General features: G+C 31.3%; 2 protein-coding genes across 7 annotated transcripts; one reads left to right on the forward strand and one right to left on the reverse strand.

Moving 5' to 3' along the window:
* Positions 1-2204: 2204 nt before the first annotated feature.
* LOC126756717 (solute carrier family 12 member 6) lies at positions 2205-18176 on the forward strand. 6 transcript variants are annotated; one of them, XM_050469970.1, is made up of 23 exons: positions 2205-2316; positions 2873-2978; positions 7929-8123; positions 8811-8944; positions 9659-9741; positions 9835-9937; positions 10002-10107; positions 10171-10300; positions 10363-10481; positions 10568-10650; positions 10747-10882; positions 10946-11102; positions 11181-11440; positions 11526-11778; positions 12440-12802; positions 12881-13067; positions 13458-13673; positions 13748-13855; positions 13957-14010; positions 15468-15566; positions 16031-16197; positions 17679-17818; positions 17931-18176. In XM_050469970.1, exons 2-23 carry the CDS (start codon positions 2882-2884, stop codon positions 18020-18022), a joined length of 3282 nt encoding a protein of 1093 aa, XP_050325927.1. In that variant the 5' UTR covers positions 2205-2316; positions 2873-2881; the 3' UTR covers positions 18023-18176. The 6 variants fall into 6 exon arrangements, with proteins under 6 accessions (XP_050325927.1, XP_050325932.1, XP_050325928.1 ...); XM_050469971.1 differs by lacking the exons at positions 2205-2316; positions 2873-2978 and adding exons at positions 4137-4284; positions 4808-4996; XM_050469972.1 differs by lacking the exons at positions 2205-2316; positions 2873-2978 and adding exons at positions 4296-4532; positions 4808-4996.
* A 468-nt stretch (positions 18177-18644) lies between these two features.
* LOC126756716 (E3 ubiquitin-protein ligase RBBP6) lies at positions 18645-27069 on the reverse strand. The gene is made up of 13 exons (XM_050469969.1): positions 26742-27069; positions 26099-26330; positions 25464-25640; positions 24870-25015; positions 24659-24817; positions 24254-24588; positions 22348-22724; positions 21947-22087; positions 21606-21881; positions 21455-21547; positions 21315-21380; positions 21133-21255; positions 18645-21077 (listed from the first exon to the last, which is right to left on the reverse strand). The coding sequence occupies exons 1-13, from the start codon at positions 26905-26907 to the stop codon at positions 18788-18790; spliced, it is 4581 nt and encodes a 1526-aa protein (XP_050325926.1). The 5' UTR covers positions 26908-27069; the 3' UTR covers positions 18645-18787.
* Positions 27070-27245: the final 176 nt, after the last annotated feature.

A 27245-nucleotide genomic window follows, 5' to 3' on the forward strand; every position in this document is an offset into this window, starting at 1 on the left:
GTATTCAAAACAGTATACCCAAAAGTAAAAATAATATTGCCATATTTTTAATAATGAAAATATGAACACTCATATAAATGTTTCCACATTTGTCTGCGTTGGACCGCGCTTACACACGAAGCTGTTGTTGCTCACTATTAGGAATATTTTTGATGTTGAGCACTCCGTTTAAACTCTGGTAATTCTCTGTAAATCATTTGACTTTAAACACTGTGATTACTGTTCAATTCACATGGAACTTTTGCTTCACTTTACTTTAGACATGTATTTTGACAGAAAAGTTCGATGTACGCATTTGTATAAGTACAAGATGATATCTCATATCATCGGCAACTCTCATTGAACTCAATATATTGAAATAATTAATACGGAAATTACAATTAACATTTCAACTCATTAGACCAACGCATCATGGAGCATCATGGTCATTACTTCCTTGTGCATTGCTTTGGTTTATGAGTTGGCCAGCGAAGTTTCTACTAAAATATTTTACAAACTTCTAAAAATGTAATTATTTTCATAGAAATATCATATAACATACAAATAATCCCCGCCAACAAACATTCATGAGAAGTTTAAATATGTTTGTTATTTAAATTATTAAACACATTTATAAAATTAATGGAGCGCAAAGAAAGTAGCCATAAGCTATAGAATGTATAGAAACAAAAACAAATACTTATGTTTAACTTACGACGTTTGCTTTATTTATGTAATTCTTGTTCACTTCTGTCAACCGTGTCTTCTATTATTCTTGAACTTAATCACGCTTCGGAAAATAAACAAATTCATTCCAAAATACACCACCATTGATCATGCGAATAAAATGTTCTTCTCTTCTCAAGATACTAAGTTTCCCCATGAATTTTGTAGAAAGTTCATAAACATTTATGAGAATTATTCTTGCAAATCACTTACCGGCTAAGTCACCGGTTAATTCCCCAACAGCGCTACCAGAGATATCTGTTAAAGAGTCTATGAGTTTCTTAAGGCCCAATTGACAATTATAACCGAAACTTTTGTGTACGTGTGGTCGGTTACCTCTTTCTTACGCAGAGTCCTTATGAGTTACACAGTGTGTATGTATTAGTTTCGGCACTAATTCTTTCAATCTATTGGAGGTTCAGGTAGCCGTGGCTATATGGTATATTTACATACTTGTACACATTGAACCAAAGAAAAACTGCTGCTAGATAAACTTTGGCATTGTGCTCCTTTCATCGGGTTTAATGAACAATTTTTTATTTGAGAGTGATTTCTGCGTATATTTTTTTTAATTTCAAAGATTTTTGTTCTGATAAGAACTAAACATCGACCTAATTGAATACCATTCCAACAAAGGTGAAAGTGCCTCGCACCAACTTCTTTTTTTTATTTATCATGCGTTGAATAGAAACATAAAAAAATATTCCAATTCCATATGCATACGTATGAATAATTATAGTTATATAAATTTACTTTAGAAACTTTTAATTTACATATAATTGCTAATATGTTTCGTTGTTATACATACATACATATGTATGTATGTATACTTATATAATTTTAATAAATGCACAATATATTTAATATTTGCATAAGTACCTGAGGCTTATTAGAGTATTTGATTATATGTACATATGTATATAATTAGACGTACTAGCTTATAATTATATTTACTTAGATGTATGTACAATATGTATGTTAATATTTGAATGTATGTATTCATCAAATGGGCTTATACTATATGTATGTGCATACATACATATATAAATATACATATCTCAATAAGTAAGACTTTTATAATCATGCACATGTGCATGTGCTATGTATACATACATACATATATGTATGTATGTAAGTTGATTTGTTTACCATGTTTTATATAAAAGTGCTTATACAATTTTGGCTAAACTATTACTCCAGCGTAACTTAATAGATCTTGAATATCTAACAAGAGGGTTAATATCGTGAATTCCTTTGTATATTTTATTTATGTTTGAACAAATTTCTGAATATTTCTTAAATGTTTACTCAGTAGTTTATTAAACTAGATATTATCCAACATTGGTTTTAAGAATTAACTCTAATATTGACTTATAAGTATCCAGGAATGGACAAACCAATAAACAAATATGCAAAAGAAACCAATGTCACGAATACCATTATTTTAAATTATATACAGTAGAAAATTCTTTAGTGTTACTCATGCGCTTCTCAGCATTATCAGTTTTCTGTTAAACGTAGAATTGAAAAGTTGTTTCTTTATTATAAAACATCGATAGTTTAAATAACTTATATTGTAGACTTACCACTGAGTAAAGTGAATTAAGAAAGGTATGTGTATAAGTATTTGAAAACTTCCAGTGAAATATTGTCCAATAGGATTGCGAAGTAAGTACGAGTATACCATATTGATATGCTTGTACGTATAAGTATGTGTAAGACAGAACACAAAATTATGAACTTTATGCAACAAAATGTACATACAAATGTGTATGTACATATGTATATATGAACATATGTTTGTCGATCACACGTATATATAAGTATGTACATACACACTTCTTTACAAAAGAGTACATCAATCGGTTGGGGGAGTATTTGTTATTTTATAAACTTAATACTAATTTCACCCCATAATATTTAACTATAGTATTACTCTTTTACTGTTTATGCGAATAAAAATTATGAGATTTATTATGTTAAATCCTGTTATACATATAAAGTTAACGCAAATATTTTAAATATTTCTTAAAATTCAGATTATTCAAATTTACTCGGTATAAATATAATACTTACATACATACATATACATATGTATATTACATTGATAGGTTTCGATATGAATCGTTCTAATTCATTTTTGTATTTTGTATTTCAATTGTATTAGAACAAGATAATGCCAGAGAGATTTAAAGTATCTAAAGCTGAGGAAGAGTCAGATCCTTATCCAGCTGATGAAAATGCAACTGGAAAGCTTTTAAATGATATACATGGTAAGTAACGTAATAAGTAGTATTTGTGTAAGGCTCATTAACGAATTTATTAAGGTGGTCTAACACTATGCTGTATTATGTACAAGTATAAGTGTATGACATACTATCTAATACAGACAAAAAATGTAAATACGTGATTTTTTGTATGAGCACTGTCAATAATAAAATATGTATGTCCTTATTGTGGGGTTTTTATTCTGGGAGAAAAGAGTAAGTCAATTTCAATTTTGTTTTTAATTCTGATATCTACAGTGCAAAAACTTTTCAACAAACACACTATTTCTACCTGCTACCTGCGCAATGGGTCTCCGTGGATCTCGTTTTGATTGTTCCGTGTTTTCGGTATTTACTTTTCACTAACCTTATTTTTTGTGTATAAAAAACGCGTTTTTCCAAATGCGATTATTTTAATATAATAATTAATAATCAACATATTTATTTTTGTGTAATAACTTTGACTGATTTTGATTTAACTTTTACAAGAATTCATATGGGTATTTGCATTGCTTACTTTATTAATATTTTTCCTAAGCCTGCTAAAAATTAACAAATGTATATTGTTATATAATTTGCAATCGACTCTGTACAAATTTCTCAATAACCTTTGACTGTTACATAATAATGAGAATATACATATGTATATACTTATGTTTGTGCATATAATATGAATATAGCCAAGATTAAGTTATTTTTTCAAAGCTAGTCGTACATAAGTACAAATATATCCTTTCTGTTGGCATCACGAATTAACTATATACACGTGTTGACTTCAATACTAACTTACCTTGAAATGGTCAGACAATTTTATACAATTTTACGTGTAGAAACATACATATATGAATACATGTATGTATATATGAATGTGTTGAGTATTTTATGTAGGTGAAATATGTATGTTTCCTCGCAAATGTTTGGAAGAGGTAAAAATTAAAAAGCTTTTGGTCGTAAAATAGCTCCTTATAAAACTGTTATAAAAAGCTTTTAATATGACAAATGTCGCCCAGGGATGCTGTGGTGGATTCACTTGACATCTTTTACATATGTATGTATCACCAATTGTTCTCCAATACGCAGGTCCTGGCACCTTTAAGCTCCGCAGCATACACATTCCAAGGATTCGCATTTGTAAAGGAATTCTCTGTGTACAGATTTTCCCTTTGACGGGGAAACTTCTTAATATATAAGTTTCTCCGTTATTGAAATTAATAGAAATTTCATTATGAATTTTTCAGAACTTAAATTCATTTAAATATAGTCAACTTAGATCCATTTTCCATGGTGTTGTGATATTTTCATTATATTTGATGTAAATATTGAACTAATTACATAAGAGTGCAAAAAATAAGAAATTGTACTTCAGTAGACCTCTAACAAAAAAATTAACGGTGGATTAGGTTAAGAATAAACTAAGAGTAAATAAAGTGCAGTACTTTGGTTAATAATTGGTATACGGGATTTTTTTAATGAGTATGTGTGTAATTGAAGACGCACTTATTTCATATTTGCTTAGTTCGAAGTAATTTAAAATTAGTAATAATTAAGAAAGCGTTAACGGTACAATATATTCGAATAATAAGTATTTGTTATTAAATAAAATATTTGAAAGGTTAAACCCAGTACTGATTTATGTATTATGTTTATAAACTAATCATAGTGCGATCATAAATCAAGAACAGGTATCAGTGTACATGGATTTGTATATTCGGGTCTCAACTTACGTAAATTATATTATGTGTATATACATATGTATGTGTGTATATCTAATAGAATACATATAAATACATACACATGCATGCATGACATGAATCCTTATTTCTGTAATTGTGAAGACTTAAGCCAACTTAAGCAAATCAGTTAGTTCATAAACCAACAAAAAATAGTGTTTGAAATCGTAGAATGACAGTTAATAAAGTGTAACAAATTATTTTGTTAAGTCCCAACTAAAATGTCTATTAAAAGTGTGCAAAATAAATCTTTGGAAATGGAAATCGGTACTCATAGTGAGAAGGAAAATAAAGGTAGGTAGTTTACGATTTTGTTTTCAATTTAATATAATAAAATACATTCACCATAGATTACATTTTACAACAGTAGTAATGTGGAACTCATTGTACTTTGTTGTAGTCGAACAACACTATCGGTTTGATTCGAAAATTACTGTATTATGTAAAATAACGATTCTCAGATATTTTCCAATGAAGGGTCATTAATGGCCAAACTTCCATAAAAGCTCTCCCTATGATATTTATTATCATATCACAGATATCTGCCTTGCTTGTAGGTACAATACTTCCAATAAATATGTATGTACATATGTGCAACTGTACAAATGTAATTGCCGACGGGTCAATTCGTGCCCCAGCGATAATCCTTAAATGATAGAGCATGATTCCTTACGCAACATATTCTCTCTTGTGCAATTCATGCCTTTGAAATAAAAGAGAAATTTATCCGTACATATAATCATAGTCGGATATTTCGAACACACAAATGTTGGAAACTAATTTGATCAGATTTGGACGAGAAGTTTTCTAATACATACTTATATATTAATATAATTGTAATTGTGGTTTTATATTATATTTTTCTAGGTAGCTTCTAAAAAATGTTGGCTTTAATTTCTAAAAGTCCAAAAGTTTAACATTTGTTTACACATGTTTTCTAGAATAAATATACCATACACATATACCGCACATACCATTTGTAAATATTCCGTAATTTCTAAAATTGGTCCCTTTCTTTCCAATGAGTTGATTTTAACAAATTCATGAAAGTTCTTGTTTATGATACTGTGCGTTGCCAACCGCTGTAGTATGGCGTAAGAATATCTGATATGCTGTCTGATATCTATGAAACAAAATTAGCCGGAGAAATTAAAGTATTTATGTATATTCGATGTACTAGGACCAGGAACCGTTTATGGACCGGTTTTATCCTTTTTAGTTAGATAGTTGTCAAATATCGGAAGGTTATTTTAGATTTATTGTCGTAAAGGCAAACAAATTGTTGTTACGCGAAATAGTTCTGACTCCAAATTAGACATTAATTAGATTCAGCTGAAAGTGATTAATTGACAGGTGTATAATATAGAATAAGATCGTAAAATGAAATGTGCTCAACGTTTTTTCTACTTGAATTTCGTATTTTAATTACGTATAGAGAAATAAATATGTAACTATTTGAATAAAATAGTTTGTGAGTATGAAAATGTTTCGATTTGGGCCATTAGCGACACACGCTATGGATGATCGACAGACATAGCGAAAAAAAATTCACTCATATACAACTCTATGCCTATATCAGTGGGTAGACACAAGATACCAATTTAAAATTGTATATTTACATATGTATGTATCTATGAAAATATTTTTATAATATATTACTTTTATAAATAAAAAATACGAAATTCGAATATGTATAAGAAGCTTTGCAATTTTATAAGAAATCTTCGTTATTATCTTATATATAACAAGTAAGGAAGGGCTAAGTTCGGGTGTCACCGAACATTTTATACTCTCGCGTGATAAAATGATAATCGAGATTTCATTATCCGTCATTTACATATTTTTCAAATACCGTATTTGTGTAAAGTTTTATTCCGCTATAATCATTGGTTCCTAATGTACATATATATTATACAGAGAAGGCATCAGATGGAATTCAAAATAGCGTTATATTGGAAGAAGGCGTGGTTGTGAACCGATTTCAACCATATTTCGTACATGTCATCAGGGTGTTAAGAAAATATTATATACCGAATTTCATTGAAATCGGTCTAGTAGTTCCTGAGATTGAGGTTTTTGTTCCATAAGTAGGCGACGCCACGCCCATTTTAAATTTTTAAAAAAAGCCTGGATGCAGCTTCCTTCTGCCATTTCTTCCGTAAAATTTAGTGTTTCTGACGTTTTTTGTTAGTCGGTTAACGCACTTTTAGTGATTTTCAACATAACCTTTGTATGGGAGGTGGGCGTGGTTATTATCCGATTTCTTCCATTTTTGAACTGTATATGGAAATGCCTGAAGGAAACGACTCTATAGAGTTTAGTTGACATAGCTATAGTAGTTTCCGAGATATGTACAAAAAACTTAGAGGGGGGCGGGGCCACGCCCACTTTTCCAAAAAAAATACGTTCAAATATGCCTCTCCCTAATGCAATCCTTTGTGCTAAATTTCACTTTAATATCTTTATTTATGGCTTAGTTATGACACTTTATAGGTTTTCGGTTTTCGCCATTTTGTGGGCGTGGCAGTTGGCCGAGTTTCCCCATCTTCGAACTTAACCTTCTTATGGAGCCAAGAAATACGTGTACCAAGTTTCATCATGATATCTCAATTTTTACTCAAGTTACAGCTTGCACGGACGGACGGACAGACAGACATCCGGATTTCAACTCTACTCGTCACCCTGATCACTTTGGTATATATAACCCTATATCTGACTCTTTTAGTTTTAGGACTTACAAACAACCGTTATGTGAACAAAACTATAATACTCTCCTTAGCAACTTTGTTGCGAGAGTATAAAAATGGACTGATTTGCCTGAAAATTGGTGAGGAGGTTGCTTAGAATGAACGGACAGAGTCTACTTTTTATCTTTTTTGTTACAGTCAAAATAATTCATACTTATATAAAATAATTATGTATATTCAGGTCATAATCATGTGTTAAATATTCAAGTAAGTATAATTTGAATATTTTTTACTTCAATCACAATTTGAGATGAGTGCATGATATCATCGATAAGAAGGCAATAAAGATATGATGCTAGTCCCAAATTCCACGGGAACGGTGCTGCAGGTTTAGACCTATTGTTATATAATTTTGAACTTATTCACATGTGCGCACATTTATATACGCATATATATTTGACCATCAAATACAATTTATTACAATTTTTTCAAATGCTGATCCTTTGAATTCTAATTTTATTTTTTTATATTGTATTAAGATCCTTGCGATAATACTCAAGTAGAGCAAAATAACGAGAAATCGAACATCGATGCCAACTTATACCTTTATGACGATGAATTGGACACCAGACCACACGTATCAACATTTATATCTTCACTCGCCAATTATGAAAACACCATACCATCAGCAACTGACCCGGATTCGAAAACGGCTGCACCTGCAGCTCGTATGGGTAAGATAAAATATGACAGTTAAGCTTTTAGTTTACTTAATTAGCGATTTTGTTTTATTATTACCTCCTTGTGATCTCTGATATACTCGAGGTGTAGTGCTTACATATTTAGATATACTATATGAAGGATTATAGCAAAGCATACATTCACGTGTGAATATACATATGTATGTACATTCTTCTTTTCTTATATTTTCCTTTTTTCGTGATGAATACAGTTTGCCACTTGCTCAAACCTTAACATTCCTGTTCAGCCAATATTAATATAAAGAATAAGTTTGAAAAAATGTAACTCTCTCATATGGATGTATGCTTGTATATAAGTATATGTACATATGTGCGATTATACAGCATAAAACTGAGAAAAATTATATTCATCACATATATTAGCAATGTAGGGTAAAATCGACTTATTTTCTGAGTATTAGGCCATACCAATTTTGTTGAGAGATTTGTTCACAAGTACAAAAATTATTTTTCCTTTCTCGGAGTGAACCTACATCATCAAAATATTCGCCTTCGAATTTTGAAATTGAACTTATTGAAAACATCACTTTTAATTACACTCGTTGTATGTCTGTCGGTCCAATACCCAGAAGAGTATCGTACAGTGCAATGAATGACTTTTTAATTAAACATTTAAATATGGATTTTAAAATCATAAAACATATAATCAATTTTTTCAAGGTACATTAATCGGAGTTTTCTTGCCATGTATTCAAAACATTTTTGGTGTTATCCTGTTTATTCGACTTACGTGGGTAGTGGGAACCGCTGGTGCAGTATGTGGATTTTTAATAGTATTAACATGTTGTTGTGTGGTAAGTTTTTATAAATAACTAATCCAAACTCTTTGTATTAAATACATTAAGGTTTTGAATACGTTTAACTGTTTAAAAACATATTTATACTCCCGCAACATGTTGCTACGTAGTATAATTATTTTGTTGGTTGTTTGTAAGACCTTAAACTAGTCGAGATAGTAAGTAAAAACTTAAGATACTTTGAGGAAATTTGGTACCTGCGTACCTTGATATTATGGTATAAGAAGCCTAATATTGTAGATGGGCGGATTGGATATACTATAGTATGAAGGCAAAAATGGGTGAAATTGGCCCACGAATGCACCTGCTTCATTACACTAAATATAATATAATGATTTTCGTTATTCTAGCAGACTTTGTCCTAAATATTGTCAGTAATGTGAAAAGTTAATGCAATCAGTCCAGACTTTCTCTAGCCCCAATATATCCGATATCATGATTTTCGACTTTTCACGTAATTTTAAACCGATTATGTTGGTCCCAAAGTGCAATGATATAAATATCGCGGACGCAGCTTGTCGTTGTATTATCGTGATCTGTCTATGACTTGTTTTCTACAATAGTTTTAATGTGTTAATATAATATTATGTGTGGTAACAAAACTATATGCCTAGTTTTCGGATCTAATTCATAAGTCCGATTTAATATGATCCACATTTTTCTTATAAAAAAACAATAATAATAATGCTCTACCTCCCCAAAACCCAATAGACCATGTTAACAGCAATCTCCATGTCAGCAATCGCTACAAATGGAGTGGTGCCTGCCGGTGGAAGCTATTTCATGATTTCGAGGTAATCTTGAAAATATGGATATTGTACTTTACATACGTATTTAAGTATCAAGTTTTATATATTTTTGAAATTACAAATTTATCAATAAAATAGATCGTTGGGACCAGAGTTCGGTGGCGCGGTGGGAATGTTATTTTATACAGGAACTACGCTGGCAGCTGCTATGTACATTGTGGGTGCCGTAGAAATTGTACTGGTAATTAATACTTATTAGAAAATTTAATTAGATATTTAATACTAAAAATGACACAATATTATAGACTTATATGGCGCCGTGGGCATCAATATTTGGCGATTTCACCAAGGATCCGGATGCAATGTATAATAACTTCAGAGTTTACGGAACACTGCTTTTGCTTATTATGGGTGACTAAGAATTAATTTCGTATCTTAAAATTCTCAAATAAAGCAAAAAAATGTATATTTCAGGTTTGATTGTGTTTTTGGGTGTTAAGTTTGTAAATAAATTCGCAGCGGTCGCTTTAGCATGTGTAATATTCTCTATAATAGCGGTGTATATTGGAATATTTGACAATATTCACGGAAACGAAAAACTTTAGTAAGGCTCAAATACAAATACAATTTTAATTATGAACTTCTATCGAACTAAATTATTTTCAGTATGTGTGTCCTTGGAAAAAGGTTACTTAAAGATATTCCAATAGATAATTGTACTAAAAGTGATACACTCTTGTCGGACCTGTATTGCAATGATAATGGGTGCGATGAATATTACACAAGTACGTTATAAAAATAAACTGAACGAAATAAGTTGTATTCATTTTTATCACTGAGAATTTCTTATTATTATTATTTTTTAAATCAGATAATAATGTTACCAAAGTCAAAGGTATCAAGGGTCTTGCTAGTGGCGTGTTCTATGAGAACTTATTACCATCGTTTTTGGAAGTAAGTTTCCTCAAAATATCGTATTTGTGGTCATAAATAATAATTTTGCAATTTATATGTATGTGTTTAATTGATAATTAATTGTAACTCTTTTAGAAAGGTCAACTTATAGCTTATGGCAAAAATACAGTTGATATTGAAAATATGGCACCATCTACTTACAATCAGATAATGGCTGATATAACGACTTCGTTTACATTACTTATTGGAATATTTTTCCCATCAGTAACAGGTAAGCACTTTATTCAGATAGGTAGAAGGATATTTAAATATTTATATTTATATATATTTGTAGGCATAATGGCGGGATCTAATAGGTCTGGAGATTTGGCGGATGCTCAAAAAAGTATCCCGATAGGAACTATTTGCGCTATTTTAACAACAAGTACTGTATATTTATCAAGTGTCATGTTATTTGCGGGAACCGTGGATAATCTTCTCTTACGAGACAAGTACGTAATTAATACAGATATACATACATACGTACATATATATTTATTTATATTAACACTGTCATACTGTCTAAATAGATTCGGACAATCTATAGGTGGTAAACTAGTAGTTGCAAATATAGCATGGCCAAATCAATGGGTAATATTGGTTGGCTCATTCTTATCGACACTTGGTGCTGGATTACAAAGTTTAACTGGCGCACCTCGTCTACTGCAGGCCATAGCAAGAGATGAAATCATTCCATTTTTATCACCGTTTGCGGTTTCTTCTAAACGTGGCGAACCTACAAGAGCCTTGCTTTTAACAATTGTTATATGTCAGTGCGGAATATTATTGGGTATGTGACTGCAACAAAAATTAACTTTAGAAGTAGGTTTTAGGATTAATTATATAGTAATTTCTATAAAATATTTCTTTTTCAGGTAACGTTGATCTACTGGCACCTTTATTATCTATGTTTTTCCTTATGTGTTACGGATTTGTGAATCTTGCTTGCGCTGTACAAACTTTGTTACGAACACCAAACTGGAGGCCACGATTCAAATTTTATCATTGGGGATTGTCATTAGTTGGTTTGACTTTGTGCATATCAATAATGTTTATGACATCTTGGTACTTTGCCTTGATTGCGATGGGAATGGCAATAGTTATATATAAATATATTGAATATCGTGGGTAAGTATGTTCACACATACATATGTACGCGTGTCCGTATACTTTTTATACTCTCGATTCATGTCGCTACATTTTTTTTACCTAATAGTTGTTTCTATCTTAATCGAATTATCATATACACATAAATGATCAGGATAACGAGACGACTTAAAATTAGAGTGACTGTCTATCTGTCCGTATTTAAATGAAATTTTGTACTTGAAACCTTAAGAAAATCTGTATTGTTTATGGGCAGAACCGGACCAATGTCACAACCAGAAATGCCGTTAAATATATGTACATACATATGTGATATCTTAGCAAAATTAAATGAACTTATAGTATTGGAAAAATTATGGCTTAATGCCAAAAATGTATGAAATGGGTCCACGAATTACCTACACTTCCCTTGTACTACATATGTATAATGAATGTTTTATATTGAATATATCGGTCATTGTAAACTGTCTGATTGATTTTTTCTCAAATTCACTGCTTCGTCAAATAATGAATGTTGAATTTTTAGGCATCATTTTTTTTTATTAAAAGTTTAGACAACACCTAATAGTAGGAGTATTTCTCCGGCTTTGATCGTTGAAAATTGCAAAAGTATAAAATACTCGGTTACACCTTAAATGAAATATTTTGTGTAGTTTACATACCAATGTTTATTTATATATAGAGCCGAAAAAGAATGGGGAGATGGAATCAGAGGAATGGCATTAACAGCTGCCAGATATTCGCTATTACGCTTAGAGGAAGGTCCACCACACACCAAAAACTGGCGCCCACAAATTTTAGTGCTGTCAAAATTCAATGACAACTTCATGCCGAAATACAGAAAAATATTTGCTTTTGCAACTCAACTTAAAGCTGGGAAAGGCTTAACAATATGTGTATCGGTTATTCAGGGTGATCATCATAAAATTACAAATAGAGCTGTGGATGCCAAAGCGGCTTTGAGAAAATTAATGGACGATGAAAAAGTGAAAGGTTTCTGTGATGTATTGGTTTCACGAGATATAGGGGAGGGCTTAAGTTCTGTGTAAGTACATATAAATATCTTTTATTATTATAAATAAACAAGCTTACATTAAAAAATCAATAACAAATTTAATTTTAGAATTCAGACAATAGGCCTTGGAGGTATGAAGCCAAATACAGTTATAATTGGGTGGCCCTATAGTTGGAGACAAGAGGGTAAACAAAGTTGGAAAACATTTATACAAACCGTTCGAACAGTAGCTGCGTGCCATATGGCCCTACTAGTTCCAAAGGGAATAAATTTCTTTCCAGAATCTAATCATAAGGTAGGTGTGTAGTTAATCGTCTAAAAATAAATATAAGGGCAATCAGTTGCCATTATATGTACCTGCAATTAATAATCCATATTCTGATCATATTATTAAGGTGGTACTGCAGTTTAGAAACTTAAAAAAATATATACACTTTTAGGCAGCTTCCATTTTTAGATGTTTTTTTTTTCAATTTACCAATTGCAAAAAAACGCTCGAAATTTAGACCGCTAGACTACCTATTTGCTTTTATTAGAGTAGTCAAATATTTTGGTACATAGTTAATTAACATAAATATCTTTAATTTAAATGTTAAATTCCGATATACTATATGTACATATTTATAACAATTCAGAATTATAATTTTATATTGTAAGAATTCACATTTTATATTATATTTGTTAGATTGGAGGCAATATCGACATTTGGTGGATTGTACATGATGGAGGTCTCCTTATGTTATTACCTTTTCTGTTGAAACAGCATCGTACTTGGAGAAACTGCAAATTGAGAATTTTTACAGTCGCACAAATGGAGGATAATTCAATTCAAATGAAAAAAGACTTAAAAACTTTTCTATATCACTTACGAATTGAGGCCGACGTGGAGGTTGTGGAAATGGTAAGCCCATCCAAGCGAATTTTTTTTTCGCTGTTATTTATACGTGTTTTTTTGTTAATCCAATTTTTGATTAGATGAACAGTGATATATCTGCCTATACATATGAGAGAACATTGATGATGGAACAGAGAAATCAAATGTTGAGGGAACTGCGTTTGAATAAGAAAGAAAACTCTAAAATAGTAAGTACAGCATTTAAAAAAAGGATCCTGGACATTTGTTTAATCCAAAAACTTTCTAAATTCTTGAATACGTTTCACATATTGTCTGTTTTAAAAAAAAGGTACAGACTCTAGTGGATTTTAAGGAAACCACCGGGGATGATAAGTTACCTTTGGTAAAGGCCGAAAATAACCTAAAGTATTTGAAAATGTCATTATATTTTCCTTCATCATTCATTTCACATTATTACTAAAATACACACATAAGTACATTAATAATTGTAGGGAGTACTTTCGAAACATTCCAGCAGTAGCAACTAAATGTATGTACCAATACATATGTATGTATGTATATATACATACATAAGAAATTTCAAAAACTACAATTTTTTTAATTGTATTCATTATGCTTCTCTGTTTTTGATTATCGTGAAAATATCTTCACTATGTATGGCCTTATGATATGAATATACATATATAATATATGTATGTATATACATATGTATGTGTTTCATGCATTGCATATATTTCCTCATCAAGTTACGAAAAATGTCCGCTACATATCTATTTTCCTGCTTGTTCATTTAGAGGATTATCAGAACAATAATGACATCCGCCATGCTTATATAATACTAACTCACAAAGGCAAATTACATATGTAATATGTATGAACAAAATCAATGCTTCTACACCATAAAATATTTCCCTACCATTTGAAAATTATGAAATGTGTATATGTTGATATAATGGGGGTAAAGTTAATTTGTACAAAAAACCACATAGTTTTGTGAATTTTTTGTTAGAACACATTTAAAGTCTCTCCGTTGCTTCTCAAAACTTGGTGCTGGATCATCGGAAATCAAAAAAATCAAAGTTTATTCTTTAGATAATAGCTCCCTTCTTGTAATTCTCAAAAAGTTTTTACAATTTCAATTTCTTACTTTAATTTGTTATTTTAAAATAAAAAGTGTCAATAAATTTATAAATAATTCTCCGGCGTTACGTGGTAAATGACGTAAAATAGTGTTCAAAACTTCTATGGAGTCGGTTGAAACAGCAACAAGTGTTATGAAATCGTGACTTGTGGGGGAAAACGCTTTAAAGTTTTGCACAATAAAGAATCTGATATAAAAGTTTATAAGACAAGTATAAAAATACTCGTAACTTCTTCGATTCTGCTTCAATTGACTTGGCGCAAAATACTTCAGAAAATTTTGTAATTCCTTACACCAACTCCCTCTTAAGCCAAAAACACGCAATATTCATCTTAGTTTTAACTCATACCACATTTATATCGATGAATAACAAGAAAAACTCTCTAAAAGCCATAAGTGAACGACTTTGTATCTATGAACTTAATATGTGCATATACATATGTATATAGTATATTTAAGTTTATAGCAGTAACGTATATTTTATATAGTCTTTCCGCCCCTTCTTATTATTGTTTCTCAATAAAGTTTTTCTTGTCAATTCACGATCTTTTATATTTGTCATACACCCATCACGCTAAAATGTACAATAATGAAATACAAATGTGATAGCGTGAAGGGGGTAAATTGTTTGGCATAGCCAAATTAAAATTAACTTTTTCGAATGAATGAAACTTGTTTCAATTCATGATACATTGCAGGTTCAGACAATTGTTGATCATCATCATGATGCAACGAAGACCTCTTCAAAAGTTCGATTTGCAGATCCAACCGTTAATGTAGAAGAAAAACATGAAAACGTAAGCGTAGAACTCTTTACCATTTTCATCTATTTGGCATGTCCATTAACACATAATTATCTGTTACGCTTATATATAAAAGTAAGATCATTCAAATATATATGATCATCAAAATTTTGACTTCTTTACAGAAAAAGGCAAGAGCAATAAAATCAATTTAGTCCCTGCGTTCACCAAGCCTTCCCAAAATTTAATTATTAAATACATGTAGTGTACAAGGGAAAACATATTTGCACGAATTTTACTATAATATAAGACTTATAAAGTACCACAAGTCTATTTCTATTATGATTTGCATTCGATCTTAGCTGATGATTATTTATTCCGAGATATTCCGTATAGCCATAGTAATTGCATAATAATGTTGTATGCTTAAAATTCATAGGTTTAACCTACATACATACATACATATATCTTAGATAATATTTATTGTTGAGGTTTCTGAAATACTGTTTATTTAACAGGAGGCCGATGGGGATGAAAAAGCGAAGTCAAAAGAGGCTGAAACCGACTCACTAGATGCTAAATTGGATAATGGATCCACACTACATACTGTAGAAAAAGGACAAAGTGAAGACGAAAAGCCTGAAAAAAATATTTTAGGCGGAAATTCGAACACAACCTTGAAACCGTACGTATAATGTCGCTCTTTTTATACTCTTGCAACTGAGTATGTATTACCTAAAACTAATCGAGATAGATATAAGGTTATATTTATATAAATGATCGGGATGACGAGCCGAGTTGAAATCTTGGTGACTGTCTTTTCGTCCGTCCGTGTAAATTGCAACGTGAGTAAAAATAAAGATATCTTAATGAAGCTTGATAGGCAGGTTCATTAGCATCATAAGTAGTTTGGTATTGCAGATGAACGTAATCGAGCCACTGCCACGCTCATAAAACACCATTAATTAAAGACTTATAAAGTGTCATAACTAAGTCGTAAATTGAGACAAGTAACTCAATCACAATAAGGAGGAACACAGTGGCGTAGCTACAACTTCGGTCGCCCGCGGCCAAGGATGTTCTGCCGGCCCCCTTTTTCTACCTACCTACAAGTTTCATGAGGTGGTTCGAACAAAAGTGGATTTTTACAAAATACCTTCGATATTAAGTATGTATATAAAATTTAGGAACTAGAAGCCGCGCTAATTCTGAAGTTCCACAATTCTCACAATACGGTTTTTGAGGAAATTGATAGTAAATTTACAAGACATCTTATTAAAAGCCATAGAAAAAACCCATTTTATCCCTATATCTTGTACACTTTTGACACAATTTGCAGGAATTTTTGCCCGAATTGGAGTTTTTAAATACCATTTTGCCGCCCCCAAGAGGTTGCGCCCGGGGCGACCGAAAATGTCGGTCATTGTAAGAGCCGACATTTTACCGAAAATGTCGGTCATTGATACTTTCCTGATAATAGTATGTCTGAATGTCAAAAAGTTGAATCGGATCAATACTTCCCTTGGCCCCCACATACCTAATATAAAGATTTTCGAACTTCCGGGTGGCCCCATATATCGCCAATATGTGAGCTATCTAGTGAAAACGAAAAAGGGTGTTTAAGTAATAACAGTGTACCTTTGAGGCTGAAATCGATAAAATCGGTTGAAAATTAAACCTAGCCCCTATAAAACTAATAATAGAGTTTTCGAACAACCAGCTGACTTTACTCCCATAACCCAGATTAGATTTAATTAGTATGTGGCATGTTAAAAGTCTGTGGTATTGGTTTAAATAATTAAAATCGATTTTAGGACTTAGTAGAACTTTCGGTTTCATTGTATCCTTTCACAATTTCTTCGAACAATAAAATACAACCCTTTCGCTACATTTTCTAATATTGCCAACATCTAAAGGTATTTAACCGACAATGATCCATACAGTTGCAAGAGTATAATGGAGTATAAAATGTTCGGTTATACCCAAACTTAGCCCTTCCTTACTTATTACTTAATGTTTTTGAAAACCATTCAACAATTGTCTGTTCATGCATATGTATGTATGTTTTAAACATTGAAATACATTATTTTTTTTTTACTAATATATGGTCACTAATTTATTCTCATGAATATTATAATGCATATTAATTTGTTAATATTTTTGTAGTGATGAAATTAATGTTCGCCGAATGCACACGGCAGTTAAGCTAAACGAGGTTATTGTAAATAAATCACAAGATGCCCAACTTGTCATAATGAATTTACCTGGACCTCCGCGGGAATCTAAAATCGATCGTGAAAGCAATTGTATCCTTTTTAAATTATCAAAATTTTACACTGCAGTAACACTGTGTACAAAGCTCAGCCCATACACGCTATATTTTATATACGGTTTTACTATGCTTTCTTTTATTTACAGATATGGAATTTTTAGAGGTTCTTACCGAGGGTCTAGAAAAGGTATTAATGGTGCGGGGAGGAGGTCGCGAAGTAATAACAATATATTCTTAAGTCATACATATATATTTTAAATCTTGTAACATTTTGGTAAATCAGGCAACTACCAATATCAATCAATTCATAATTATTTTTAGCATGTAAATCAAAATTTATATTTTGTATTCAAATACAAAAATGAAATAAATTCTTTGTTACAACCAAATAATTTGTATTTTAAAAAGTACTTTTTCTCTAAAATGGCAAATGGAGTATATTTTTTGAACCGCCGTTCATATCTAAATAAGTCCATTGTGACTTGTTTCAAAACTCGTATACTATGTATTAATAATATGCATCTATTACACAAGAAATTAATGAGAAAACCATAAAAAAGTTTATGTGAATTTATGGATTAAAAAATATCTTCGTGAGAAGAAGCACGCCTTCTACTTACACAAGCATATATGTATGTATAGCTGAATCATTAATAAGGGTCGATGAAACAGGAATTAATCGATGCAACCTGCTATTTACGCGAATGAACTTTATGCTATTTTTGAAGAACTTTGCTCCTCAGCCATTTCGCATCAATACATATATAATTTTTATAATTGCGGTTTTCCTATTTAAACCCCAAATTGAGTTGATAAAAAGCAGATGCTCCCCTTAAAGTTATTCAAAAGACCGATTATAATTTATTAGTTTATCCATTATTTATTGGGCCATACACTCATATGTATGTGTGATTACATTCTTATTCAATATTACACAAAATCTAATATAAGAGCTATACATTAAATATTTCCAATTCTTATTTAAAATATAAAGTATGAAAAACTATTTTTTGTTTTTCTTCTTTTTTTTTGAAGATTTATTTCGCTTTTTGTTCTTCGCATGTTTTTCTTTTGAACTCATAATAGATTCCATTGATTCTGAACGTTTTTGATGTTTTTTGTCTTTTTTATATTTAGGTTTTTTTTTGCGTTTATCCTCGTCAGATTCGGAATCAGAGCTCGTATCAGCAGACCGGGAAGAACTGCATGGGCTTAAGTTATGCGATTTTAATCTATTTTCCGTTTCAGTGAAATACTTTTTAATGGTGCGAGTTTCACTTTTATTCCTTTCTTTTGAAAGGCTTCTCTTTTTATATATTACATCTACGTTTGAAGGACAAGCCGCTGTATCCCGATCTTCCAAACTTAATTTTTTTGACTTGATTTTATCTTTCGAATTGCTATTTGTATTTTCATTACCCCTAGGTCCTGCAGTGGTATGTGATCCTTCATCATCGCCCTTATCTCTAATACGTGGCCTACTTCTTGATGTCACTTCGGTTTCACGAGTCGATTGCTTTGGAGATTTGTGTCGACTATCTAAAGTAGTACCTCTTTCACGCTCCCGAATTCTCTCACGTTCTTTGATTCGATATTTGTCGTTTTCATGAAATCTATCACGATCACGATTTCTTTCTCGATCTCTATCTCTACTTGATAAGGTTGCAAACTTATTCCCACCTCTGTCACGATTTTCACGGCTATTCCTATTATCACGATTATCGCGACCTCTATCTTTAAATTTATTTCTGTTTCGTTCTTCCGACCTTTCGTAAACACTTTGACCGACTGTATTGCTTTTAATATGCTGCTTGTTGCGGTTTTCCCGACCAGGAGAGTAGTCGTATTTCGTAGTAACTTTGCTTCCTAATCTTTCTTTTACAGACTTAATCAGTTTAGGTGAATGTGAAGAGTCATCTTTTATTTGTACAGAGCGTTCTTGACTATTACTAGTTGGTACAGTAATTTCAAAGTTTTTAATTTTATCTTTCGGGACAATTCTCGGTAATGTTTCACCGTATACCCTTTGATTATCATTATTTCCTTCAGTTTTATCAAAAGGATATATAGCTTTAATAGCACGTGCAAATATAGCATTTTCAGCTTTACGCAATACTTCATTAGTAACTTTTTCATTCGATAACTTCTCATTCTGATAATCAGTGCCATCTTTGGGCCCTAAACTTATTATTTGACTAGCAACACATATATTGTTATCATCAATTTCCCATTTTGAAGGTTCAGGGACGGGTGCGGTATTTTTAAGCTTTTGCTGACCATGAGAATTTAAGTCGTCAAATTCAGTCTCATAATCAAGAATATCTAAAACTGAATCAACGCGCCTAAATTCAGTATCGTTAGTATTAGCGTCTGTTTTAACCTTATCTTGAGGGTGTTCTTGATCACTACTTTTTATTGTATCAACGGTATCTCGAACAGATTGTGAACTATTTACATTCGCATTATTTTCCTCAATTGAAGTTATATCGCCAACAGTTGGAATGTTATGGCAACTATTTAACTCCGGCGTTCTTGAGATATATACATCTTTTGTCCGTTCCTCAGATTCAGCTGAGTTCTTTTGTCTTTCTCGATCTCTTTTACTTTTTTTTTCTTTCTTAGTTTTCTTTCTTTCTTTATCTTTCCTTCTTTTTTTCCGATCTTTATCTTTGGGTTTCCTTAAGTTTTTCTCATCTTTGCTAGAATTTGAGCGTATTTCATCCTCTTTACTAATAGTACTGCCATGTTTAGTTTTCTGTTTTTCAGGGCTTTTATTGCGATCAAAAATTTCTGGTTTTTCGCTCTTTACACAGTTAACTGCCATTTCTTTTACTATTGCTTCGTCGGATGAGTTTATACTTTTCTCGTAATTTTTTTCATTATTGCGCTTGGCTGCTTCGTTAGAACTGCTTTCACGTTTATAATAATCATCGGGTTTGTTTCGTTCAACACTTTTTCGAGAAACAAGAATATTATTTCGGGAGCGTTTACTATTGTGTTTTTCTAATTTATCACAACTACCGGACCTTTTCTTAGATACTGGTGTAGGACTGCGAGTTCTTCTAACCTTTTTTTCAGTATTTCTCGTTAGGGGTTTCACATCATTTTTATCTGAGCCACCTCGAAAGTCTAATTGTTTCTTTTCTTTTGTGTCACTTGAAGGGCGATCTTTTCGCTTTCTTGAATTCATATAATCTTGCTGATTAAATTGGTAAGAGCAATTATTGGATGATGGATTTAGTTCATAACCAGGAGGCGGAGGTTCTAGGGTTTCAACCGGAATCTCGTTAAATCTGTAATAAAAATTGTTCTATTTACAATTGCAATTATCGAGTACAAATACTGTACCTCTCCTTTCTTGAAACTGCATATCTCTCAGATTCAAACGGGCCAATCGTACTGCCTTGATGAGAATACCAATCCAAGTTGTTTTGCCGTAATGAACGTATTCTTTCTTCACTTGTGCTGCGCCTGTCAATTTAAATAAAACTTTAGTATTATTTCATTTAAGCGCGCTAAGAAATTTAGACCTTTGTATTGTTGATTCCGAACGCAATCCCTCTCCCCTTATATTATGACTCTTTCCGGTATCACGCCTGCAAATTGAAAGCAAAGTTTTATGAATTGTTTGAAAAATTAATATAATAAATCTCATATAAGCTGAACGTACTTTTCTTGAAAGGTATGAGTGCGGCTACGAGAGCGTTTATTATAAGGCGATCTGGAACGTTTTTTTATTGGCGATTTAGACCAAGATCTTGACCTATTATAAAAAAAAAGATTTCAATTTATTTAAATTGTTTACAAAAATCAAAATATACCTTGAACTTTTATCACTAAACGAGTTAGATCTTCTCCTTCTATTTGACTTATTACGATCAAATCCGTTATCGCGTCTTCTTTCTGTATCATGTGGCCTAAGTTTCTCCTTGACTTCGCGAGCAATTCTGCGATATGGTGACGCATGAACTCGCCCACGATTGTGTCTTTCATTAGACCAAGACCGGCGACGTTCCATTGAACGACGGCGATCTTCTCTTCTGCGTTCTTTTTCTTTCATGAGTCGGTTAAAAGTTTCAAGTGGATCTTCAATTATACTAAAAATTCATTGAAACAATTAAGATATTTGGTTCTTCAGGATGTTTCTTTCAATAATATTTACCCAGTGCCAACTTTAGCTGCTACTCCCTGATAAACTGAAGCAAGATTACTGTTGCCATGATGAATCTCAGCTGGTGGACATCTGATTGGTGGGAAACCAGGTGGAACATTATGAAACATCGGTCGAACAGGATGTTGATAACTAAGATATAAATTGTAAGTTGACTTCAAGATGTTTCCGGTAAAATATTTACGAATAAGTATGTCCTGCATGCGTATAATTTCATTAGAGTGAAAAAATTCTAAACGCATTGTAATACATGTTTAAAGAAATATATTTTCAAACAATTTCTGAATTTGGAATCAAATTGTTTTTAATATCCAATGATATTCGAACAAATCACTTTGCAATTTCGCACTCTAAATCGAAAATACGATATACATTGAAATTGTAATACATACGTAACATTAGGCCTAGGCCCCATTGGATTGTATAGTCCGAATGGCAACATAGGTTGCCCTTGAACTATTGTATCTTGAGCTATTACATGTGGAAGTGGTATCTGCTGATAAGTATTAGCTCTATTTGACGGAGCTGAATAAACGTCCATTAAATGATTCGGTCTGGGTGGCCGTAATTGAATCTTATTTGGTCCGTAATGCAATGGTTGATTTATAGGTTGCGTAATCTGTTTCGTTGTAGAATTCTTATAAAAGACATTACCATTTGCATCTTCTTCTGCATAATCCCTTTCTAATTTGTAATCTTGATCCCATTCGTTACTTTCAGTATCTAAGCCAAGGTGGTTATCTCTCTTATGGCTATCTGAAGGGGATACCTAGAAATAAAAGTGTTGTTATAATTATTTCTATTAATAAATTATTACATATGGACATATTTTTGGTTTTTTTTAATAAATTTTTAACTTATTAGAAAAAACAAGAAATTAATTTATACCACTAGTGGTGTGTCCCACAGCTGTACCACATCTCGTTCATTTGATTTAACGATTGTGTCAGTCTTACTGGATGATGTATTTTTATGTATTTTTAGCATATGGAGTGAATTTTCACCGATTATCTTATGACAAATAACCAATACAATAAAACAATGTATCCGATGGTTTTTGGCAGAATTTACATTTTAATACATAATTTCAATATACTCCGCAGTGCTTAAAATGAACAACTCCTAGTTACAATGGAATCGTTCTATATCATTGAAATTTTTGGATTGTGTTCTTTCTTTAATAGAAATGTATTGACAAAATTACAACAAATATTTTTATTTGAATACACAATTACCCCCACATGTACCTGTCGATCTGCTTAGAAAAGTGTTTTAATCAATAACACATTTCATCTATCATAAGCCTCATTTTAACAAAGAATGTGGACGTGCAATTAATCGAATCAAATTATAATCTTATATTTCATACACTGTTTTTTGTACTTATCAAGATTTTCAACAAAGAAAATAAAAGTTCTTTATCAGCACACTGACAAATACACCATGCATTAGTTGTTGCTAATTTATATTTTTTTTAATAAGCCAAAGAATTGATAAATTATATTTACAGTATAGTGGATGGTCATCTTCTGTCAATTGAAAACATTAATCTTTTATTTATTTAATTAAAATTAGATTATTTAATTTATTTAATTAAAATATAAAGGCTTAGGTATGATTCTAATAGCTTCACATCTAGTAACTTTATTATTGTACACATATTGATTGTGTTTGATTTTATTTACATTAGAAAATAAATCCTTACATCAAAAATATTTTGTTATACATATTTGTAATCAAGGGCTCGAAAGTAAAAATTGATGTGCATGCAAGGCCGGAAATTCTATGGATGTTATATACAAATTATACCAATACAGATTTTTTAATAATAAATTTTGTATATTACTTATGAAATATTCTATTTTATTGTTAAGGAATATTGCTATAAGAATTTGTATTACTTTGAGTGTGTGTTGCTATATATAGAAATTAGGTCCTCAAACTTAATTAGATGTAATTTATTAGAACTATGTGTAACTAATTCGTGCAACAAACTCAGTTCAAACATTATAAATAAGAAAGCTTTGTGAAATTTGTATTCCTTTTTGTTGCAGCTATTGCACTAAAACTTAAGGACCTAAATATATTATTTAAATATTATGTATGTTTTTCATATTACAATTTAATTGCAATATATTTACATACATACTTTACTATTCATTAAATAGGTTTTATATGTATATGTTTCAAATTGATTATATTTGAGATTAGTGTTACAGGGTAACCCAGAAAATTTGTTTTGCAACTTCAAAATACGTTTGTACATAAGGTATGTATCGAAATTAGAGAAAGAGTTACCTGCAGCTTATGATGTGGTGAGTTTTCTATACCCGGGGGTTTTGGATGACTAACACTACGCCCACTAAGTTCAATTGCTCCCGAATTTAAGTTCTTAACCTGCACTGGAGGCATCATTATAGTGATGTTATCCTCATAATCTGACTCCACCTCTTCAGCTTTGGTTGTCTCAGTCTTTGAACTGTTTTCAACAACTTTGGCTTGCGACTCATCGTCAGTTTTCAAGGTTTCCTTTGGAGTGGCCACTTCTGTTTGCTCTTCTACCAACTTGTTAATATCAGCAGCAATAACTTTCACCTTCGTTGATGTAATCTCTTCAGGATTATTAGATTTTTCTACAAGAATTAAAAAAAAAAACGAATCGATAATTTATTTTTACAATTGTTTTTATTTTGTAAAAAATACCTTTTTTGGTTTTCATATTGGTATAGCCATTTTCATTTTTAAACGCATTTACTGAATTTCGTAAAAAACGATTTGGAATCAATGAACCAGGTGAACATCCTTTTTCTTTACAATCGGGGCACTCATTGTCTTCAGATTCGAGCAATGCACTGCGTACACCTAAAGAATTAATATTTGTAGAATAAATAATATTATTTAATTATTATCTTACAATCATCACAAAATGAACTCCCACAACAAGGAATCATAACAGCATCAACAAAGAGGTCTTTACAGATACTGCATATTAAGTCATCCGGTATTTCCTTTTTTTTCTCAATTGAGACTTTCGTCTCTGGGAAATCGGCAGATGTTTCTCTGCAATGATTTTAGAAACAAAGAAAACAACTTTTAGTATTTAAAAATAGATAATTAATATGAATAAGTAAAAGAACATATGTATAAGATTATATAGATATTCAGAAATATATACAATGAAGGTTGTCATCGAGGCCACCTAACCATATATCTAAGAAACGAATTGTTATATTATGATGAGCTTAACTTAAAGACCGGTGGTTTAGAATAAAAAAAAAAAAAAAAAATAACTTTAACTTAAAAAAACTTCACCTTCAGTTCCTTTTGAAAAATTGTACACTATTACTGTACTAATTTACGAAATAACGCGTTGTTACAAAAAATAGTATACCGATGGTACATGTTATGGCATTAAAACTATTTTAGTTACGCATTCTTTTTTTCCAAAAGATGAACGATAAAAAAGTTGTTGAATATAAACTATGTATATCTATAATTGCATGCTTACTTATCATCCTTATCAAGAAATGATCTTGGTATGCCCGTATTTCTTTTGATGTCACTATGTTCCTTGCCTAAAGTGTAAGGGCAATTTTTTATCCAGTGCCCCGTTTTTTTGCATCTGTTACATCGGTATGTAGGCGGAACATCACCAATTTGAGAGTGCCCTCTTATTCTATGATAACTGCAAAATAATTTAATTTAGGTATAAATAGTAAATATATCCATGTGAAAAAAAACAGGAAAGTTTGTTAACTTCGGTAGTAAAAAGTTTCCATACAAAAACTTCATTTTGATCGCTGTTTGTATGGATTATTATAGCACTACTATATAATAAACCATGCGAATTGATCTTGCAAAAAAAAAACTTTTCTGACCAAGAACTTGATTTTGATCGTTCAATGGCATGTCAGCTAAATGCTATAGTGGTTCGATATGAGCGGTCCCGACAAATTAGTTATTTCAGATCGATATCTCAAAAATTTAGGGAGATAACATGCGATTATGTTATACAGACAGATGGACAGACCCTCAAAAATTCCCTGCTTAGGGTACAATAATATAATAAACGAATTTATATCATGTAGTATTTAATGTAGAGAAATAACATAAAGAAAAATGTAAAGAATATCATAATCTTACCTTTTTGGGTCGTAATCAGCGGTACTTTGAAGCATCATTTCAAAAATTTTTTCTTCTTCACTGCCTTTCATTTTTGACAAGTCTAAAGAATTTGCATCTCGAGAAATTGCTCGAGATTGCGGTGTTTTTTCTATACTTTGGGTATTCCACGCCTTTTTTGGTTGAGATATTGGAATTCTCGCGATAATAAGTGATGTGTTCTTAGGAATTAAAGCAGAATCATCTTGGTATTCTAAAAGAAATTGAAATTAATTATTTAGGTTTGAAGTCTATAAACAGTAAAACTAATTTTTTGCTACATAAGATTTATATGCCAGTAAAAAGACTAATACGACCTACTGATGCGGGGAGATTTTTCAGTGTACATAATAATTTTTGCTGGGTCAAACTCTCACGAACTTTTTTTTCAGGCCATTAATAATTTAAAGCATATATGGCCGATTATTTATTAAGTTAATTTTTATAGTTAATAAGTAGTTTTTCAGTGAATGTTGATATATCGTTATCTGATGTAACCAGTATACAACGCCAACTACTAGGAACAAGCAATTCCATAAATATATAAATCTACTTTCTGAATTTTTCAAAATATTTTGTTATTTAGCAAAACTTGATTAACACATCCAGATATTATAATACAAACCTTCTTTAGTTTGAGCATTTGTTATTTGTAGATCAAAATCTGTCACTTTTCCCAAACGCTTTTGATGTATTATAGCCTTTTTTAGATCTCCAACTGAAATATTAAGACCGTCAAATGTGACGGTGTCAAAGTCTAGCGCACTTTTGAATTTATAATGTACAGACATTTTTGCACAAATTGTTTTCCAAATCTACTGACATTAAGAAGAAATCACAATTTGTAAAAATAAAATAAATAAAATATTGAAATGTAGCAAAAAAACGCTTTCTTCGAGTAAACTCGCTTTCAATTTTTGCAAAGTGCATGAGCCAGAGAATGTACTTAAGGAAATGTTTGGAAGGAGCTTTTATGATTTGCACTGTAACCAGAGAACGTATAAGCACTTTTAGGAACATTTCGCAGGGTGATTTGAGGTAACGTTTTCTCATTAGATAAAAATAAGCTTGACTAATTTAATTACAAGATTGTTTATCAGCGAAATATAAACAAACAGTTTTAGCCTTC

This window comes from Bactrocera neohumeralis, chromosome 4 (assembly GCF_024586455.1).
Source record: "Bactrocera neohumeralis isolate Rockhampton chromosome 4, APGP_CSIRO_Bneo_wtdbg2-racon-allhic-juicebox.fasta_v2, whole genome shotgun sequence".
NCBI classification, from domain to species: Eukaryota; Metazoa; Arthropoda; class Insecta; order Diptera; family Tephritidae; genus Bactrocera; species Bactrocera neohumeralis.

Excerpts from the sequence above, each read along its gene's own strand:
- LOC126756717 (XM_050469970.1), top strand. The coding sequence starts at position 2,882 with ATGCCAGAGAGATTTAAAGTATCTAAAGCTGAGGAAGAGTCAGATCCT. Across the intron at positions 9,742-9,834 it reads AGCTATTTCATGATTTCGAG|ATCGTTGGGACCAGAGTTCG; the intron begins GTAATCTTGAAA and ends TCAATAAAATAG. Across the intron at positions 11,779-12,439 it reads AAATATATTGAATATCGTGG|AGCCGAAAAAGAATGGGGAG; the intron begins GTAAGTATGTTC and ends ATTTATATATAG.
- LOC126756716 (XM_050469969.1), bottom strand. The coding sequence starts at position 26,907 with ATGTCTGTACATTATAAATTCAAAAGTGCGCTAGACTTTGACACCGTC. Across the intron at positions 21,882-21,946 it reads GCAGCTAAAGTTGGCACTGG|TATAATTGAAGATCCACTTG; the intron begins GTAAATATTATT and ends ATGAATTTTTAG. Across the intron at positions 21,256-21,314 it reads TCGGAATCAACAATACAAAG|GCGCAGCACAAGTGAAGAAA; the intron begins GTCTAAATTTCT and ends TTAAATTGACAG.